Raw genomic sequence first — 21,164 nt, forward strand, 5'->3', positions numbered from 1 at the left:
CCAATAGGGGAAGCCACCGTTGGCGCGGAACGGACCAATGGGAAGGGTAACTTTGGAGCGCGTGCGAGGAGGGGGGGGAGTACGAGTAAGAGTATATGGGGCGGGGATTGTACGCGGCTGAGTGGGCTGCGGCTAAGCGGGGGGCGGACGACACAGCCGGTCTACAATCAGGTGAAGGGAGGAGCTTGAAGGACTGCTGCAACCGCGAACGGGGATGGAGATCTGAAGGACGAGTAGGCGGGCCTTATAGGCCGCCCCTCCCCCTCCTCCCCCGGCTTGCCGGTCAGTCAGGTGCCTCAGGATGCGCGGTTGGTGCTTCAGCCTGTGGTGGAGCCGACGACGGCTGAGAGGGACGCGGCTCTGGCGGGGAGGCCGGGTGTCGCCGCCGCCGCCGCCGCCTCGTCACCGCGGACTGAGGAGGCGCTTCCTCTCCGCTCCGGGCCCAGGCGCCCCCTCAGGGTCGTCGTACCTGCCGCCGGCAGCCGCATGAGCTCTCGGCGGCTCCTCCCGCGGGCAGCGCCTCCCCCCTTATGGAGGAGCCGCTCCCTCGTCGCCCTCCTCCTCCTCCTCCTCCTCTCCCCGCATGGAGCCTTTCGCAGCCCGCAGCCCGCGCCGCCCCGCTCACCCGCCGCTGCCGGCGGAGGGCGCGGACGGCGAAGAGGATGAGGGCGCGTCGGCGTCGGCGGCCACGGCCAGCTCCAGCTGGAGGACGGCGGCGTCGGGAGCGGCCTCGTGCGATGGCGGCGTCGGAGGCCTGCTGTGGACGGCAGTGTTCGAGTACGAGGCGTGCGCCGAGGACGAGCTGAGTCTCCGCCCGGGCGACGTGGTGCAGGTGCTCTCGCAGGACTCGCAGGTGTCCGGAGACGAAGGCTGGTGGACCGGCCAGCTCGACCAGCGCGTCGGCATCTTCCCCAGCAACTACGTGACCAGCAGCTGCTGCAGCAGCAGCAGTAGCCGCCTCTGCCTCCGCCAGGGGGGCGCCGCCGAGCTCCAGTCCCGCTTCTCGCAGACGCCCGCCATACAGTGTAGGAGAGGGAAGGCGGGAGGACGAGAAGAGGAGGGCACGGCGGGCGGGGTGGGGGGGAGCCAACAGTGCTTATCCCTTAATTCCTTTAGGCCGCTGTTTCCTGGGAGAGGCTGGACTCCCAGCCCCAGGGGCTCCCTGCTGCATGAGCCTCTGCAGACGACCCTTCAGCGTTACAGCATTTACTTCTAGGCAGGACAAGGTGGCTGGAGTTTTCGACCTGTGCCATCTATATAAGCTGCATGTTGGTTAATTAAGTCGGATTTTTAGCTCATTTTGATCGATTGTGGAATCTTTACCTAGAGGTGGCAGTTGTCCCTGTACCTACTTTTTTACCTCTCCCTGTTTAACGAAACTGCAAGGGTGCTAACTTGCCTATATACCTTGCTGCTTCAAGAGGTAGCGAAGGAGGGGGCGTGGCACTGGGGCTGGGTTATATTTATCCTACCACTGCTTTTTCTGTCTCAGCTTTGCTCTCAACACCAGTGAAGAGCTCTTCTGTTCCTCCCCTTCTCATCTGGGCTTCTTAATAAGCTAATTAAATGCCAGGCTGCTTCAGGTCAGATGAATGTTATTCAGTCTGATGGTATTTTCACTGTAACTACCTGGTGATAGAACCAGGGCAGCTTTTCAGTACTGTCATCTGTTACTGAATGGTGTATGTAGAGTGTATATGTGTGCTTACCTTATAAGCACCAAAACCAAAAGTCTTCATGAAACCAAACGTTGTCCTGTCTCTCAGTAGAGATTAAAACTATAGAATGTAGCTACATTTTCCATCTGTCTAGCTGACTATTCTTTTTTATTGTCAGACATCTTGTTATGTTCAGGGTGTGTTTCTCCATTTTTAAATCCATCACAATGTGATCATTCTCCACATTCTACTCTTACTAAATACATTTTTTTAAAGTAACTTGTTATGAAGGAGTTAAGAAATGCATAGCATAGCCTAAAGTTCAGTGCTAGGAGAATGCAGAGAAAACACATTTTGAGAGTTTATGCGGAAGGTACATTACTTCTTACAATGAAGCTGCAAAGAGACTGCAACTTCTTGTATCTTTGGGTATGTCCTGTCTTGTAGGTCTTCCTTTTTTTCTCACCCCTACACACACTTCTAAATCTAACCCATTGTTCACAGTTCTTCTGCATCAGCTGCCTTCAGGTGGGCTTGTTTTGAGGATGTCTTCCTTCTGTCAGTGTTGATGTTGCACTGCTCTCATTGCATGCAAGCAGACACAAAGGAATTGAAGCACAAACTTATGCAGGATTGTGACTTTTATTCTGTTGTATGAAATTATGTTTGAAATATTAGTATTTCATTATAAACATATTGTTGTGGGCAAGAGATTGTAAGACTTTGTATCTTCCTTTTGGGGTTTAATCTATAAATTATTGATGGCCAGGGATTGGTGTTTCTTTCTAGGAGGTAGGAAAGGAATAGGACAGATTATCACTGATGTATTTGGATCAGGAAACCAGGCAATTAGCAGTAGCATAGTTCCTGTAACTGCTATGACAAACTGCATATGAGACTTTTTCTGTCTTAGAAGGCCAGTAGATGTTAGAGAGGGAAAACATACAACACAGCATTACCCAGTGGTTCAGAGGCCCATCTCTCTTGACTTGTACATGCAATCTTCTCAGTTAAAAGTTGGCCTGATTGTATACCTTGGTCTTTAGAGACAAGGACTTGAATTGGTTTGTCATTTGAGTGCTTGTTTGCAAGTAACTGCTACTTGTTGCAACTGGTGAAAGGCAAGTTATGAGGGCATAGTGTCTCTTAAACATTACATTTATTACTGACTTAATATGTATTTAAACTATATCCTTTTTATACATACTATTTTGCAAAGTAACTGAGATGGTATGTGCTACACTTTTTGTACCTACACCCCCCCCCACGCGCGCAAAAAAGCAGCATGTTTTATTTTCAGACTCTGTTTGCATTTGAGGCAGGGTAAATCATGCATTAGTGGTTAGAGGGCACTTGAGAACACAAAACCAGCAAGGTTAGATTCGAATGTTAAGAATACCGGCTGCCGTGTTAACAACCATTTGTATCATTAAAGGAGCTGTCCTTTCAGCACTGTTTGGTTTAGATCCTCAGTTTCCCCCTAAGAATGTTCAAGAGATGTTTAGTGTGCATCTTACAGCAAACATTCCACTCCCTGGGCCCAAATTATGGAGGCCCACCAGTCCCAAAATAGGGGTACAGGGGCGGAGCCAATAAGAAAGTGGAGGTGGAGATTGTCAGCTGATCATGTCAACCACTGATACCATTTTCTATTAATGCCTCATTTCTCTTTGGAAATTGCTAAATTCTTTACTACATCAGTTTCCTTGCAATAGGGAGTTCCATAGTTCAGCTTTCCTCAAGCTAAGCACAGGCTTTGGCTCTGGAGGTATCATGACTCATTCTTCCCCTTTTAGCCAGAAGTTGCTGATCCAGAAGTTTCAAGTAGTGAATAATTCATATATTCCCCCCACCCTCTGTATATCTCTAAAAACATTTTATTTCTTACATATTTTCCTTTCAAACTTCTATCCTGTGCCCACTCCCAAATTGCCAATTTATTTCATCCTTCCTCCTCTTTTCAATACTTTCTCCTGTGCCATCTTTCCTCTCATTCCCTTCCTCTCTATTTCCCAGATTACTACACTACTTCTACTATTATAGGAGATGCTGATGCACAGCCAAATGGCTCAAACTCCTAAGACAGTAGAAAAGGCTACTGCATTATGGGGGTGGGGCCAGTAATGGTCCTTGGCCTACAGTTTGAGAAATGCTCCCATGGTATGTCACATCAAAGCATTACTCAATGTAATAGAGCTTCTCACTACTCTTGAAATAGCTCAGCAAAGGACTTAATGTAATTTCAAGCACTTTTAAGTAGGGAATTCAGAACTCTATTTCCTGCTGTCTGCCAGGCATTATGACACACTTCGACTTCCTTTTCCCTAAATGAAGAAAGTATGCGAGTTGGCAAGAATGTTTCCTGGTACTGACATGCAGATTTCCTGTTTTTCTCTCATCATAAATTTCCTGAGTGGCTTTGTATTTTAAGTTTCAGAACTCTTTTAGTGAGTCTTCAGTAGTGATGGCTCCTAGTCAGATGGGCTACAATACGTTTCATGTAATAGACCAACCATCAAGAGATGTGTACTAGTCCTGTGTAGTCTGGGTGCTATGGCCTTAAGGCCTGTGTTCTGTCCTCCACATCTTACAGGGTGGAGGTAGATGTAGACTTCAGCATGTGGATAGATTCATGCAAGGGGAGTTGGTCCTTCAAGCATAAAGCCCCAAACTATTAAAACATTAGAGGTAGTCTGAATTGTGGCCAGAAACAAATTGGGACTTAATGCAGTTGATACAACACTGGTGTAATAGGATAGGACCAGGCTCCAAGGGCAGCACTTCATAAAATTCATTGCAGTAGTCTAACCTGAAAATAACCAGCCTTGAACCTCAGGTGGGAGGTGAGTTAAAATATAAACAAATTGTTCATAATACTGCTGCCTTTTCTGGGGAGTTCCTTACCATACTGGTCATAGTTTTATTGCAGTATGTATGCTATATCATGTTGCAACCTTAAAGTGCCATTAAATATGAGTAGTGATTCCAATAGGTTACGTGTGGCACTTGTCCAGTTAACGAAAATGTAAAATGTTCTGTCTATTTGGCACATTTGAATTAGGCTGCTGGCAGCTGTACATTTTTATAGCCGATTCTTCTCATATGAAAAGAGTAGTACAGGGTAAACTAAAGTAGTAAAGGGAGATGTCTGCCTTTACAAAAAAACTTCCTTGCTATAACAATTGCTGATGGAAATAACCACATGTTAAGCACAAGCAAAGAAAAGTTGAAATACTTTTTTGTTTTCTTTTATATATTTGTAGCTACCTGTGAAACATGTTGTGTGTATATTTTTAGCAATGAAACATTGTATTTTTGCTGAATATATGCAACTTTATAATTCAAGCCACCAATAAAACTTTATTAAAAATTACCTAAAATAGTTATATAGAATTGTTGCTTACAACAAAATTGCGTAGGGCATTTTAATGATACTACCTTGGTACAATTTTTCCAGACAAGTTCTGATAGCAATAAGAGCTTAAGAATCTGTTGACACAAGCCTAAACTGTTAAATTTAAATCGTACAATAATGTTATTTAAGGCAAGGAATAATGCTGAAGCTATTTACTGACAATATTTAATCTTGTAAAATAACGTATTTCTTTGTTTCTCCATTTATAGTACGGGAAATTGACTTCTCTGAGCTGGTTCTGGAGGAAATCATTGGAATTGGAGGCTTTGGGAAGGTCTATCGTGCAATTTGGATTGGAGAAGAAGTTGCCGTCAAGGCAGCTCGGTATGATCCAGATGAAGACATCAGTGAGGCTATTGAGAATGTCCATCAAGAAGCCAAGCTCTTTGCCATGCTAAAACACCCCAACATAATTGCACTTAAAGGCGTATGTCTAAAGGAACCTAACCTTTGCTTAATCATGGAGTTTGCCCGTGGAGGGTCACTGAATAGGGTGCTGTCTGGTAAAAGAATCCCACCAGACATACTGGTGAATTGGGCTGTCCAGATTGCTGGAGGAATGAACTATCTGCATGATGAAGCAATTGTTCCTATTATACACCGGGATCTGAAGTCCAGCAACAGTAAGTGGGGAGTATAGCGGGTGTGATTTTGGGACTTACAGAGAAGTGGACAGCATAGATAAAATGTTAGCAACTTGAAATATATTCCAGCCACATAAGCTTGAGGACAAAATTGATGAGTAGGCTAGAAGGAAAGGCAAGGCCATGAAAGTTTTCCATGAAACCTACTCTTAAGAGAGCCAGTGATATAGTGGCTAGACAGGTGGATTGGGGAGGCCCAGATTCAAATCCCCATTCAGCCATTAATCCTGCTGTATGGTATTGGACCAGTGATTGTGTCTCAGCCTGAACTACCTCACAGAGGAGTTACAATTAAAACACAGAGAACTGTGTATGCCAATTCCTAAGGTATTTCATGACACAGTTGGTTAGAGCATGCTGCTGATAACACCAAGGTTGCAGGTTCAATTCCTATATGGGACAGCTGCATATTTCTACATTGCAGAGAGTTGGTCTAGATGTTCTGCAAGGTCCCGTCCAACTCTACAATTCTATGATTCTATGACGCTTCTGGCATAATGGTTCCTTACCCCTGGTTTAGAGAACAGCCTTCTCCTAGAAGTTTATTTTTTTATTGAAGATTTTACCAACAGAATTATGAATTCCTTTCTCGCTCTTTCTTTTAAGGCACTGTTGCCAGTTGTCATCTCTGGTATGTTAAGAGAAACTTGTGACACTTAGAACAGAGTTGTGAAGGTGATGGAAGGTTACTGTAATTGCCCTTGCTTGTTTGGATGTCAAAAGTGGTAGTGTCAAGAACATTGTGATGTAGATTGATTCCCCCTCTTCTGTCTTTTCTCCTTCTGTCCTGTTTCTATGAGCATGAAGCATATCAGCCGTCTGTGAGTCCAGACTTCAGGACTTCTATTACATATGAAGTCTTTGAACCTTGAAGGCAGTTTTGTAATTTACCACTTTTCTCATCACTTGGATCAAGAAATTATGTATAGACTAAAAGTATAACATTTGAAGCAGTTCCACGTGTTTTGTTAAATAACAGTTTCACAGGAGAGTTATTCTGATTAAATTCTCTATCTTAGAACTTTATGCATACTCTATATGGACTCTTTTCAGTATTGGTCAGTATAGCAGCATTAATAGCTAACTGTTTCTCCCACATTAGAAAGATGGAATCAAGCTTGTGGATGAGAGGGAATGTGTAACATTGAGAGTATGACACAAATTGGGATAGCCTTGTGAGACTGTTGGTGAGCAGGTATCCTAGATGTGGAGAAGAAAGGAAACAAACTTAATTTTGATTCCTTTTTTCCTCCTCTGTAGTATGGTATAACTAGGATGATAAAATGGATTTTGTTAGAACCTTCCTGTCATTTGTGTGTGCAACACCAGCTTCTCACTTAAATTTGTGAGGAGTTCTATTAAACTGACTAGAAGTGAAGTTTGTTAACTGTGGAGAAAATAGACAGTGTTGGCAGCCAATGTGTAACTAATTAAAAATAAACCTCTTAGCAAAGCTCCTCTCTGTCAGTTTCCAATACAATTAGCAGGATGCTAGCTGTCAATGTGTGTTAAATCTTTTTGACCTTGGAAATAATTTTGTCTTAGAACCATTTAGGTATTTGTTGTTCCTTGCATTAAGGAGATATCTACATGAACTAGTTAGTTCAGTGCTCAGATGAGTGCTTCATAAGATGTGTTCACATTTTCACAACTTAAGATAAGAGATGTGACTAAATAACCTTTTTTGTAAAACTATTTAGTTAAATATCTGTATAATTCAATATCAAACTACAAAACATGACTAAATAGGTTTTCTAGCAAAGTATAGTAGGGCTACAACACTTGTGCTCAGTAGCATTATTTCTGCCATATTACATGAAGTGAATGTGACAAATTCCACTACAAGCAAGAAGCTGTGACATGTCCTTATCCTTAGTGTGTAACAAGATGGCCACAATTTTTTGTTTAAATCTAGTTTCTGTCCCTCATAGTTGGAGAGCAGACATGATACTTTTCCCCCCCAAAGTTCTCTGTCTTCGTTTTATTTTTCCCCAATACATGAATCTGGATATAGGAGTAAAAGTATCTTAAGGGCAACACTTTAGAAAAAATAACATCATTAGCTTTTTTCTGGCAGCTAATGTGAATCTTGGAGTACCAGGTAGTCTGATTGGGAAGAAGTGTACAGGAAAAAGTTTAGGCACTTGTTTGCTACTTCTCACCTGCAAATAACTCTGTACTGCTTTGCAATAACAAATTAGCTGCTGGGATTTTCATCCCAAGTTTGTTCTGAAGATGTGGTTCAGGCTCTTAAACAGCCATTTGTGTGGTCACCTGCAGTAGGTAAGGATTGTCATTAAGTTACAGCAGACAATGGGGATACACTACACTAGTAAGCAAGATTTACTTCTGTGAACTCACTTGCAAAACTGGCATATTCCTGTTTTTAGTTCATAATTGGTTAAATGTGGGCTTGTTCTAATTTAGAACAAGTATGTCTCCTGTATTGTACAGTAGACCCACAATTTATGCAGGGGTTACGTTCCAGGGCTAGCACATAAAGTCAAAATTGCATATAGTCAAACACATTGGGTGCAATGGTGGGTGGGATTGCCAAAGTCTTTTTTTCCTGGACGTCCATCCCTTAAAAAATATATATTATTTTTTGCCAGGTGTGTAAAGCTGAATGCGCACAGATTAAATGAGTGTAAGTTGCGGGTCTACTGTGTAAACTGGCTGCCAAACTGGAATTTAACCTATATATTAAGCATTATTTTCCTCTTTGAAGTGTCTGATTAATCTCCATAGGAGTAATCAGAAATTGTTCTACCAAAGTAATTGTATCTATTTAAGAACAGGTAATAGGAGCTCTAATTTCTTTGTATACTGCTTTGGGAAGACTCCTCAACCCATAATGCTTTCATATTGTTGCACAAAATCTTAATCTTTGGATTGCCATTTCTGAAATAGGATAGTTGAGGACCTTCTATACATGATAATTAGAGTGCATGTCTTTTAATATGTCGACAACTTTGTGTTTCATGGTGGCATATTGGCAGGCTGGTAAGAATGTAGATGTAGCATTTTGAGGCCTACAGACTTAAGTATTGCAATAGAACAGTTGTGAACTTCCTTAGTTGTAAAGTGAAATGCATACCTGATAAGCACAGGTAGAATTTGACAAATTGGTAGCACTTGCCCTAAAATGGCTCAAGTATAACGGTGCTCAGTTCCTGTTATTATTTTAGTTCCTCATATTATTCAAGACATGTACAAAGTCTGATTGGCACCCTACTTTACCCGTGAACTGGGGACTGTGAACCAGCCCAAAAATCAGTGAGGATGCAACCAGACAGAGTTTTCATTTTTAACCTACTTTGTGGCAATGATAGAGTTGAAAAACAGTTTTTCTCCACTACGTGCGTATTCTCAGGGCATTATCCATTGGAACTTTTCGCTGTGGTTTAACAGTCTCACAGATGGATTGTCAAGGTGAAAGAACCCTTAGAGGTATGCTGTAACATGTTTGCTAAAGATTTTGAGGATAAAATTACTCACATGCATTTCTACTTGGTGACAGATAGTTCTGTAGCAAAGTTTATAGGAAGGTGTCTGGAGCCCTACCTTGCATTATATTGAATGAATTTGGAGCCTAATTACCCAAGTTAACATGATGCTAATTGTGTGAATTCATTAAACGTATGCAGCATAAAAAATGTAAATAAAAGCCTTTGTAGGTAGCTTAAGCAGCATCAGGAAGTGGGGAGTAAGAGTTTAATCATTGTAGAGGCAGCTTGATGTAGTGATTAGAATGTTGTAGTAGACTAGGGAGATCCTGATTCAGTTTTCTACTCAGCCATGGAGATTACTGAATGGTAAATTAGGCTGAGAGATACGGACTCATTTCACGGGATTTTAGGATGAAATTTGGGTGGGGGTGCATGTATGCTGCCTTGAGCTCCTTGAAGGAAAGGTGGGATATAAAACAACGAAATGAATCCTTTCCCCTACCTGCTCTAGTCCCAACATTGTTTCTACCAGTATTGACTCTGCCATTTTGAAAATATAAACTTTTTCTAAACAAAATAAAAAAATAAAAAAATTCCTTCCTGCACCTTAGAGACCAACTAAGTTTGTTCTTTGTGTGAGTTCTAAGGTGCTACTGGAAGGATTTTTTTATTTTGTTTTGACTATGGCAGACCAACACGGCTACCTACCTGTAACTGAAACTTTTCTATTTAAAGAAAGTGATTTTGTATTTGTTCCACCCAGGAGGAAGGATTAAGCTATCCAGAGTCCTGATGCTTATCTTGAAGCCTTACATGGTTACAAGCATACCTGAAGAAATGCTTGCTTTCCTTATCTTGCCATTCTGCTGAAATAATAATCTGGCATCCTTCTCCAAGTGCCTCAGCCATCAAAACTGAGACAGAGTCAGTTTTCTACTCCATAATATTTTAGTTGGTCATCCTGTGATGATACTGGCTCTTCTAGTTTTTCTAATAGCTTCATACCATTTTTAAAGGAGTAAATATGCTTCATTGAAACTGCATTGAACTTGCTGCTACTCTGACAGTCTTACTGCATGCATTCTGCTAAAGCCTCTCCTCCTTAGCGAGGGGAGGGGTTGTGAGTGGGAGCCGGCTCCAGCATTGAGCCGCGCCGCCGCGCCGCGCCCCTGGCAGTCAGCCAATAGGGCTGACTTGGGGGCGGGGATTTGCTGCACCTGGGCAGCCGCGGCGGCACCTCTCCGCCATTCTGCGTGCAATTTACTATCTACTAGCTGGCCACGCCTTGCTGTGGCTCCCCGCCCCCCGTTCTCACCTGGTTTCCCACACAGCTTATCCCCATGAACTTCCGTGTACCCCATTTCAGTCTTCCCTCCCCCCTGTTTTCGCCTGGTTTCCCACACGTTATCCCGATGAACTTAGGCCTGCCTCCTCTCAGTCTTTCCCGTTTTCACCTGGTTTCCCACAGCTTATCCTGATGAACTTCTGCATGCCTCCTCTCAGTCCCCCCACCCGTTTTCATCTTCCACTCACGCGGCATGATTTGTTCCCCTCCCCCGCACTCTCCGTGGTCACTCCGAAACTGTTGATCTTCTACCTCCCTTCTCTCCGATTCCCCCCCCCTCCGGTTTCGCCTGGCTTTCCACAGCTTGTTCTGTTGAACTCCTGTGTTGTGATTTGTTCCGTCACCTCCGCACTCTCATGTCTGTTGCTCACTGTTTTAAAATGGGAATTGGCCGAGCCTGAGGCAAGGAGTTGTTATGACGGTGGTAGCTAAAGGTTGATTTGGCCCCTCCCCCGCCAACAGCCTATTGGCTGAGGCGACCTCAAGTTCTGCTCCCCCTCCCACCCTCTTCTGAAGTCTGTTGTTGTAAAGCGTGTGTTCCTTTGACATCCACTGGAGGGTGCTTTTTTGCACAAATTCACGGATTTACCTGGGAAAGGTGTGATATTTTTTGCAATCTAGGTACCTAAGAACCTTCCCATATGGCTAAGGAATGTTGTGTCCAAATTTGAAGGAAACCGGTCAAGCAGTTACAGAGCAAGGCCTTCGCACCCATCTTGAACATTTATATATAGATTGCAATTCATTTTGGTGTTGTGTTTCAGCAATAGGAGAGGCAGATGAAAAATGGATAACTATCAAGCAACACAGGCAGCTAAAGTGCAGTGAAATGCATGTTGCCAAAGGCGTTCTTTTGCAGGATCACTGTGATCCCTCTTGGGTAAGATGCCTTTTAGATGGGAAGTTTGTAGATGGAGCTTTGGCTTTGAATCTGCTTTTGTTTAGCTGCATCTATCCAAAATATCTGCAGTCACATATCTGTCTCAGTGTGCAGTTACATTGGCATTTTGTTGGTGTAGATGGAAGCATTGCAGGTTAAAGAGAGCAGAATATCGCTTTATCTCAGCTTTTCACTAAAGTTAATTTTGAACAGGATCTTATGGAAAGGACTTTCATTAATGGGTATTCATTATTCCATAAGGTCCCATCATGTCCTCATTCCTCAATTTAAGAAGGATATCACAAGCTGGAATGTGTGCAAAATGGGAACCAAGATGATAAGGATGCGGAAACCAAGCCTTATGAGGAACGGTTGAGGGAATTGGGTATGTTTAGCCTGATAAAGATGAGATTGAGAGGAGATATGATTGCCAACTGCCATGTATGATCTAGTTGAGATTCCTGAATTGCAGGGGGTTAGACTAGATAACCCTCGGCGTCCCTTCCAACTCTACAATTTTTTTGATTCTGTGTGTGGTCCAAGTGGCCTAGATCAGTTGTCTTCAACCATTTTAGATTCTAAACCAAGGGTCACCAATCCAGTGCCTGTGGGCACCATGGTGCCTATGAAGGCTTTTATTGGCACTCTGGGCAGGTGTTCCAGTCTCTCAGCTTTTCTTTTGCTTTTTAAAAGGGTATCTTTAGCCCTCCTAGAAAGAAGGTATGTGGCGAAATGGGCAGTTACCTTCAAAGTGATTTCTATGAAATGAGATCGGTATTTGCTATCTTGTTTATTTTTCCTGGTTCTGAGGAATACTCCCTGTTATTAGACAATTGTGTGGTGTGTGTTTGTGTTTGTGTATGTATGCTTATGAAAGTGAGAGAGAGCCATAATCAGGACTAGCAGCGCATAAGATTATGCTTACCATGGGAAGTCAGCTGTTGGGGTTGTTGTCTCTCTAATTCATGTTATGTCATGCTTCCAAGGGAGCCATTTTGTGCATGGCATTCCCAGCATTCCCTAATTCAAGTGCAGTACTTTAACCAAAATAATGCCCAGGGGCCAGAAACTGAAAGCACCCAAAGTGGCCATAATTGGACTCTGGAGACTGAGCAATCTTAAAAGGATAGGTTGGGGATAACAGAACTGCACCACAGGGAAATATTTAGTAGGGATTTCATTTGTTTCTTTTGTAACCTTGAAGTCCTGTTGGACTACCGTAGCATAACGTATATATATACACCATGCCCATCTGACTGGGTTTCCCCAGCCACTCTGGGTGGCTCCCAACAGAACAATAAAAACACGATAAAACATCAAACGTTAAAAACCTCCCTAAACAGAGCTGCCTTCAGGTGCCTTCTAAAAGTCAGATAGTTGTTTATTTCCTTGACATCTGATGGGAGGGCATTCCACAAAGCGGGTGCCACTACCGAGAAGGCCTCGTTCCCTGTAACCTCACTTCTCACAGTTTCAAAACCCTAAAATGTATTTTATATAATTGAATTTTTATTTCTATTCTTTGTATATTGTATTGTTGTTTTATTGCTATGGCCCATGGCTGATGCAAATAAAGATTCATTCATTCATTCACTTCTCACAGTGAGGGTACCACCAGAAGGCCCTTGGAACAGGATCTCAGTGTCCAGGCTGAACAGTGGGGGTGGAGATGCTCCTTCAGGCCGAGGTATACATAGCTTGGCATCCTGCCAGAGAGTGGTTTGTTAGGAGCAGATTACATCAGTGCTGCAGTGTCTGCTTCAAATTCCTGTAGCTTTCCTGGGTACAACTCAAGACACACTCTTCAAATCTATGCAGCTCTAAATGACTTGGGCCTTGTATACCCAAAGAGCTTCTTTTCCCTCAAGTCCTGTTGCAGTTACTAAGACTGACAACCTGAGAATGTCTCCTTGAGTTGGTGGATGAGATATGTAGAAAAAGCAAATAGTTTTAGGGCTCTCTCAATCTCAGGCTATGTATCTTAAAAGCAAAGCATAATGTTTCCAGTCCCAACTCACAATTTAAATCAGTTTTTATTTTATTTTTAAAATTAACTATTTTAAAGTGAAAACTTTGTTTCTATCCCCTCCATCTTACCTCTCTATAGAAAGGTATTTAAAAAGTGTACTTAACAGATGACTGTTTGACAAATCTAATTAAAAACATGTATGAAATTTTTCAGACTTTATAAATAAGATATCCAACGATTTGCAGGAGCTACCGCAAAAATATTTCTCTTCAACCAGACCTTTGACTGATTAACATTCTATGGCATTTTAAATGTGTTTGGGGCGGGGCTGTTTTTGTTTTATTGTGTATTTTGTATTCTTACTTTGTATATGTTGTTAACCACCTTGTGATCTTTGGAGGAAGGGGGATTTAATAATAATAATCTTAATCTTCAAAATTCCCAGTAAGTTTGCAGTATTCAAATGTTTTACCATACAGTGCCTTGATGTTGGATATTTGTTCTTATAGTATAGTGGGAAGCTCATAGGAATACAGCCTGCTGGTTTGCTGATGTCTTAGTTCTCAGCCTGGCTTTTTGCTCGCCAGGAATGACACTTTCTACCCACTTTGTCTGTGTTCCAGAGAGCCTCTTTAGTAGAAATGGATATATCATAGAGGCCAAATATATTTCTCATAGCTATCTCATAGAATCATAGAGTTGTAATATCAGTGCATTTCTTGTCTATTACATTCCCATTATGGGAGATGTGAATTAGGTTGATTTGCTTAAGAATGATATTGATTACGATTTAATGATGGTACAGATAATAGCATATTTATCAGTAGTTTGTATTGATTGTTTTATTGTATATTTTTGTAATATTTGTGTTCATAATTTGAACACTACTTAGAGATTTTATATATCAAGCAATTTAAAAATAACCTTAAATAAAAATGGTGAGCAAATGAAATTCTCCTCTACCCTTACAATTTAGACACATTCAGTGTGACATGTGCAGTAGCAGAGCTTCTGTCACTTCTTCACCCTACCCAACACTGCACCTATGGACAAGATCTAAAGATTGGCATATATTTTTTTAGAGGAAGCATTAAGTATAAATTGTATGTTCACTAAACATTAACCTTTTTCCTCCCTGTGTGCCAGTATTGATACTTGAGAAAGTGGAAAATGGAGACCTAAACAACAAGAACTTGAAGATCACAGATTTTGGTTTAGCCAGAGAATGGCATAAGACGACCAAAATGAGTGCTGCTGGGACGTATGCTTGGATGGCTCCTGAGGTCATCCGTTCCTCCATGTTTTCTAAAGGCAGTGATGTGTGGAGGTAAGTATATTGGCACTAAACACATTGGAATGTTAACTTGTAGCTCCTGGATACCTAATTTAACTTTTTGTGCTTGAAATTATGTTTACTTATTGAACAGAATTCCTAAACAGTTGCTTTACCAAAGTATCGCTCCCCCCATCTTGTTTTGATACTGTTTTTTCTGTGCTTCTGGTTGCTTTGTTCTAAATTCTTACACTTTTATTTAGATGTACATTGGCTTATTCTTTAGCATAGCTGTCAACTTTTCCCTTTTCTTGCAAGGAATCCTATTCAGAATAAGGGAATTTCCCTTAAAAAAAAGGAAAAAGTTGACAGCTATGCATTAGTTTTCTGTATTAAGAATAGACAAACTACCAACAGGCACAGGTTCAAGTCAGTTACTGAAAATAGATACCCTTCTTTCCAGCATGAAACTTCCTGACTCATACATTTTTTTGTCAAAGATGATAAAATCTGGAATCACCAAATCGGTAAAATGCCCTTTTTAAAAAACCTGATGTTCCAGTTTTGTTCCAAGTATTGTGTTTATATTTATAGTGTAGGTATTATATTTATAGTCTTAACCTTTTGTCCATTATCTTGACCCTCATTGCTGGGCAAAGAACTAAAAATCCCAGTTCTGTTTCTGCCAAAGGCTACAGTGCATAAATAGGATTGGTACATGGTTGTGGCACAGGTTCTAAGGTGAAGCAGATACATATGAGGTGTAAACACAAGGCTAATAGCAAACTAGGATGTTGATCCAGCATGGCATGCCCCTAGCATCTTCCTTTTGAATATCGTGGCAGGCACAGTAGCCATACTATGGACACTGGGCAAGTAAACAGATTTGGTCTCTGAGGTGTCTCTTTGTCAATGAAGATGGTGTTGGTGCCAGCTCAGCATCTGATTTACTCTCAGTTGCCTTCCTAGAAGGAGGGAAGGCTCCTCCCTCCCTAAACAGAAAGAGGCAGAGGCATCTGGGCAAGGATGTTTGATGTCACAGGGGTGGAACATTCCTTCACCAACCTGTAGCTGTTTATCTTCCAGAATACAGGCCCTCTACCTAGGTTCAGTGAGAGATTTTACTTTCTTGGGTTCCATGATCACTGCAGATGGTGACAGCAGTCACGAAATTAAAAGACTCCTGCTTCTTGGGAGAAAAGCAATGACAAACCTATACAGCATCTTAAAAAGCAGAGGCATCACCTTGCCAACAAAGGTCCGTATAGTTAAAGCTATGGTTTTCCCAGTAGTGATGTATGGAAGTGAGAGCTGGACCATAAAGAAGGCTGATCGCCAAAGAATTGATGCTTTTGAATTATGGTGCTGGAGGAGACTCTTGAGAGTCCCATGGACTGCAAGAAGATCAAACCTTTCCATTCTGAAGGAAATCAGCCCTGAGTGCTCACTGGAAGGACAGATCCTGAAGTTGAGGCTCCAATTCTTTGGCAAACTCATGAGAAGAGAAGACTTCCTGGAAAAGACCCTGATGTTGGGAAAGATTGAGGGCACAAGGAGAAGGGGATGACAGAGGACGGGATGGTTGGACAGTGTTCTCGAAGCTACCAACATGAGTTTGACCAAACTGTGGGAGGCAGTGGAAGACAGGAGTGCCTGCCGTGCTCTGGTCCATGGGGTCACGAAGCGCCGGACACATCTAAACGACTAAACATCAATGATGTTTTGGGGATGGGGCATCAGGCAAGAAGGAGAGTCAGGTGTCATCTGGCTCCTATCTTCTCCCAGAAAGATGCCAGCAGTAGATATCAACCGCTTTTCTGTTTTCTCATGTCAGCTTCTCCTTCCTGCTCCTTTCCTTCCACCCAAAGATTGAAGGCACAAGGAGAAGGGAATGACAGAGGACGAGATGGTTGGACAGTGCTCTCGAAGCTACCAACATGAGTTTGACCAAACTGCGGGAGGCAGTGGAAGACAAGAGTGCCTGGTGTGCTCTGGTCCATGGGGTCACAAAAAGTCGGACACGACTAAACAACAACAACAACCTAGGTTCAGATGCTTCCTGGAGTCCCAGTTTCTCCTCCCCCATTCCCCCAGGACCCTTACCAGTTCATCCAGCTCCCCAAACCCCTCAGGATCTTACCATCCCCTCTGTGACATCTCCACAGAACTCACTCATTACATCCATGTGTACTTAATTGCTGCTGTCACTTCTAGGAGAATTGGTTGGTTTTAAGGGAGAATTACATTATTAAACTTTTCTTTTCTTAGCTATGGTGTGTTGCTTTGGGAACTACTAACTGGGGAAGTACCATTTCGAGGAATTGATGGCCTAGCAGTAGCATATGGTGTTGCCATGAATAAACTTGCCCTTCCTATCCCTTCAACCTGCCCGGAACCTTTTGCCAGACTGATGGAAGGTAAGCGTTGACTGCATTGGACCTTACAAGATACATACTACTACAGTGGACACTCAGGTTGCAAACGTGATCTGTGTGGGAGGCACGTTCACAACCCGCAGCACCGCTTCTGTGCACACGCGGGTCGCGATTTGGTGCTTCTGCACATGCGTGAGCGCTGACACCCAGAAGTAACTCGTTATGGTACTTCCAGGTTCAGCGTGAGCACAACCCGAGAAAAATTAACCCACAGCGTTCGCAACCTGAGGTATGACTGTATTGGGACACAGTTCATTACTGATTTTATGAAGATGCAAAACAATTTGGCTTCTGTAGTTTTTCAACCAAGTAGGCAGTATGTTGTTTACTTTGTCTACTAAAATACCGGTTTCCAGAAATGACAGGTGGGCAGAATTCTGTTGTGCTCTTGTCTACAGGCTTGGAAAAGATAGGGTGCTGGAAAGATAGGATGCTGGAAAAGACAGGCCATTGGCCTGATCCAGGAGAATGTTATGTTCTTAAGAAAGCTGTTCTTCTACTGTATGTATTCTGCTGCAATAGCAGATTGCTATATGGATGAAGCTTTTGCACATGAGAGGGTAGCACCTAGTCAAGATTGTGCCAGGATTTGAGTTGCACTTGATGTAATCCATTATTGACTCCTAAAGGCTGCATATATAAACCTACAATTCTCAGTTGGCAAGTTATACTGTCATGAAAGCAATTACATTTATACGGCATTTGAATTACTATCTTTGTTCTGAATTTTGACATTAGTACATTCCCCCCCCCCCAAAAAAAGTGCTCAGAAAAATATTTCGGTATACTTAACTTTGGTGTAAATCTCACTGAACAGGTTAACTTACTTCTGACTAAACATAAACAGCATTGCACTGTAAGACTTTTGTTGGCTGGCTTGAGGAACCCAAGGTTTCCAGAAGTTGAGGGGAGGGAAATGAAGGTGAGGGGGAAACACCCCAAACCATTCAATAAAGGCTGAGCATACTCAGTGGGCACATTGATTTGATGAGAGCAAGAGATAGAAAATGGAGGTGGTATGGAGTGTGCTTTAAGAAGTTGTTAGTGGCTGACTGGAGCCCCGAACGGAAGCATTCCACACTGTAATGTTTTGTTGCAGGCCCCACTTGTTTGTTTTATTATACAGTTTATATACAGTAATGCATTATGTTCACTTTTGAGAACCTAAGAAAATACTGAACATGTTAAGTTTATAGCAATAGGCCAGTAGTCATAATTTTAAAACTAAAATAAATTGAGAATAGAGATGACATTATTTCTTTAAATACAAAAGGGCTTCTTGTGGTTTATACTAGAACTGAGGAATGCATTGCAGTTATTTCAAGATTTTTAAATAATAAAACTAGATAAAGATCTTGTTTACAACTTCTATCCTTTTATAAAGTGCTGCTCAAACTCATTAATTCTCTCACTTTGTAACTTCAGTTTTTATTTTGTTCTTCCATTAACTACGCTGGTGGGCTTCACTAAGCTAACAATACCAAACATGCCTTCTTGTCTCTAAAGAGGTTTTTGGATATCACTACAGTCCTCATTAGTGCAAATACTGTGACAGTTTCAAGCCTGGGGAACTGAAAAGGCACAGGCCACCTGCATAGTAGTTATCCTGCTTACTCACTCATGCATTTTGTTGGTAGCTGCACTTCGTTTTACAGTATGCCATGTTTCCTTGTCATAATCCTGATGCAAAGAGGCAGGCACAATGGTGCTTCAGGATATGTCTATTTTGCTGATTGCCAGTAACTGGTTAATAACAGGGGAGAAAGGAATAGGCAAAAATTGCAAAAAAGTTGCACCCCCCTTTCTGTGGCACTTTTGATCCAATTAATAGTGCAATCCTAACTATGTCTACTCCTGTTAATAAGTCCCATTGAACTCAGTGTGGCTTATTCCTAGATAAGTGGGGTTATGATTGCATCTTTAACCATTATTTTTCTTAATTAAAGGTTTGTATAAATATTTATATCTGAATATCCAAAATGAGGCCCTTGAAGTTCCTGATGCTTTTAAAATTATGACACAATAGTGGAAAACAAAACCCAGTGAAGAAAAACCAAAGAGAAATGGGGACTTGGTCCATGGGACCATCCAATTTAAATGGCTTTTAATTGTAGGTATGCTTGTGTGGATCATTAGTAGTTCTCTGTTCTGCATTGCATGGCTCTCAAAAAACAACAACCATGCTGTTTTGTTACACTATTGAATATCTTGAAATAAAAGTGAAGTGAGCCAAAAGAACCCTGTAATAATGTAGGGCCTTGTTTCCTTTCTCCCATCTTGTTTCACTGCACTGTTCAGGGACCAGTTAACAACTGAAGTAGAAATAAAAGCAAGCTAAAGTGTTACTATCTGATGACAACTCTGTAACTGAGACTCCAGAAAGCATTCATTTTCATAGTTTTTGCATATTCTGTAGGATAGGTAGCGAACTCACATAACTACTGTGATTTTGCTTTAACAAGCATGCTTTCAGAAGTTTTATAAGCACAACCCTATGGAAATCACAGTGTGTTTAATAACATGGATGTTTACTAGAAATCAAGTAAGATATTAAGTAAGAACTCAGCTGTATTTAAATACCAAGTTTGCCGCAAGAGTACTTTGACATAGAACCTGTGGGCCTCATACTGCCTTGTTGCACAGGCAATGGGGGACCAAGGCCACAATTTGACCCTGCACATCCCTTGTACTGCTTTCCTAAAGCTAGCTAAGTGAGACATGAGACAAGCTGGGAAAGCGCTAACTAGGCTTTGGGAAGGAGGCGGGAGAACTCTATGGCCCTGTCAGAGCCCACACATGTCCTTCCCAGAGCCCAACGCCTCGCTTATCTGGCTTTGGGAAGGAAGCGCAAGGTCTGCAAGAGTCAAATGCATGGGCGTAGCTAAGGGTGGGGGGCAGCTGCCCCCCTAAATCAATACAAATCAATGAAATCTGAGGTTCTGCCCCCCCAAAGCCTTCCCCCTAACAAAAATCATGACTACACTCATGGTCAAATGTTGTGAGGGCAACCAAAAAAAGGTCACGGGCCATGCATTGGACCACCCTGGTTTAGGAAATTTCAAATTTGTGTAAGGAAATGTATAAAGTCAGAGGTGTAGGAAAGGCCAGTAGTGACATATTTGAATGAAAAGGCATCAAGATAGATCCTTATTAAGTTCAAAGTACTTTTCTGAAACTTTTTACTGTTAGGAATGGTGGGGCAAACTATGATGAGTATATTATTTACTTTCTGAATTAGGCATTGAGAACCTGTAAGTGAGTAATTGATGTAGAATGGTGTGCATTAATTAGCATTGTTTCTGAAAAGCTTTGTAATATGGGGCCAAAGTAGGTGCGATGTGAGATATCTATGACAAGAAGTTTTGTTTAGAGATGGTTGTAATAATGCTAACGTGCTAGTTTCTAGTGTAGAATTTAGATTATTTGGGGTTGTGTTGTGTAGAAAAAAGTTGGCAAATGGGGTATAATCATATGAATTCAAGAGTGGTAGATCAGGGGGTTAAAGTTATCAACAACTGAGTGAGTACAGGTTGCTGGATGGCCCAGAGATACTCTTGCAACCTTGCAACTTTTGAAGTAGATTGTTGTTCTGTCTTGTCTTTATCTGTTTAGATTGTTGGAATGCTGACCCTCATTCAAGGCCCTCATTTGCCAATATTTTAAACCATCTAACCAACATAGAGGAGTCTGGTTTCTTTGAAATGCCAAAGGACTCATTCCATTCCTTGCAAGAAGATTGGAAAATTGAGATCCATGAGATGTTTGAACAACTCAGGTCCAAAGAAAAGGTAAATGGCACTGGATATTGATTTTATACTAAGCATGTTATTATTATATTTTATATTAATTAAGTGATTTTATTTTAATCAGAGCTGATCTTGCAATGCTGGTAGAAATAATGCATCTTGGGTCAGTGGTTTGCGTGAATGTATACTCACAGTCTAAATTTGTCAAGCAGAAACTCTCAATATTCACATCTTTTGGAAACATCCAGTGAATATTCAATTTTGGAAGCAAATTCTTGTTAAAATTAAGGATATTATCAAATATGAGATATTGTGTAACACTATGCACTATTTGGCTACATGAAAGATCT

General features: G+C 41.8%; 1 protein-coding gene across 1 annotated transcript in view; it reads left to right on the top strand.

The window, feature by feature from the left end:
* Positions 1-583: 583 nt before the first annotated feature.
* The window catches only part of MAP3K9 (mitogen-activated protein kinase kinase kinase 9), a 34,435-nt gene continuing 13,854 nt past the window's right edge, over positions 584-21,164 (top strand). Inside the window, exons 1-5 of the mRNA XM_033138540.1 lie at positions 584-1,025; positions 5,283-5,696; positions 14,507-14,687; positions 16,902-17,050; positions 20,681-20,856. Of these exons, the coding sequence (XP_032994431.1) occupies positions 584-1,025; positions 5,283-5,696; positions 14,507-14,687; positions 16,902-17,050; positions 20,681-20,856 (1,362 nt within the window). The remainder of the gene's footprint in view (positions 1,026-5,282; positions 5,697-14,506; positions 14,688-16,901; positions 17,051-20,680; positions 20,857-21,164) is intronic.

The sequence above is a fragment of the Lacerta agilis genome, chromosome 1 (genome assembly GCF_009819535.1).
Source record: "Lacerta agilis isolate rLacAgi1 chromosome 1, rLacAgi1.pri, whole genome shotgun sequence".
In the NCBI taxonomy this organism is placed as follows: domain Eukaryota; kingdom Metazoa; phylum Chordata; class Lepidosauria; order Squamata; family Lacertidae; genus Lacerta; species Lacerta agilis.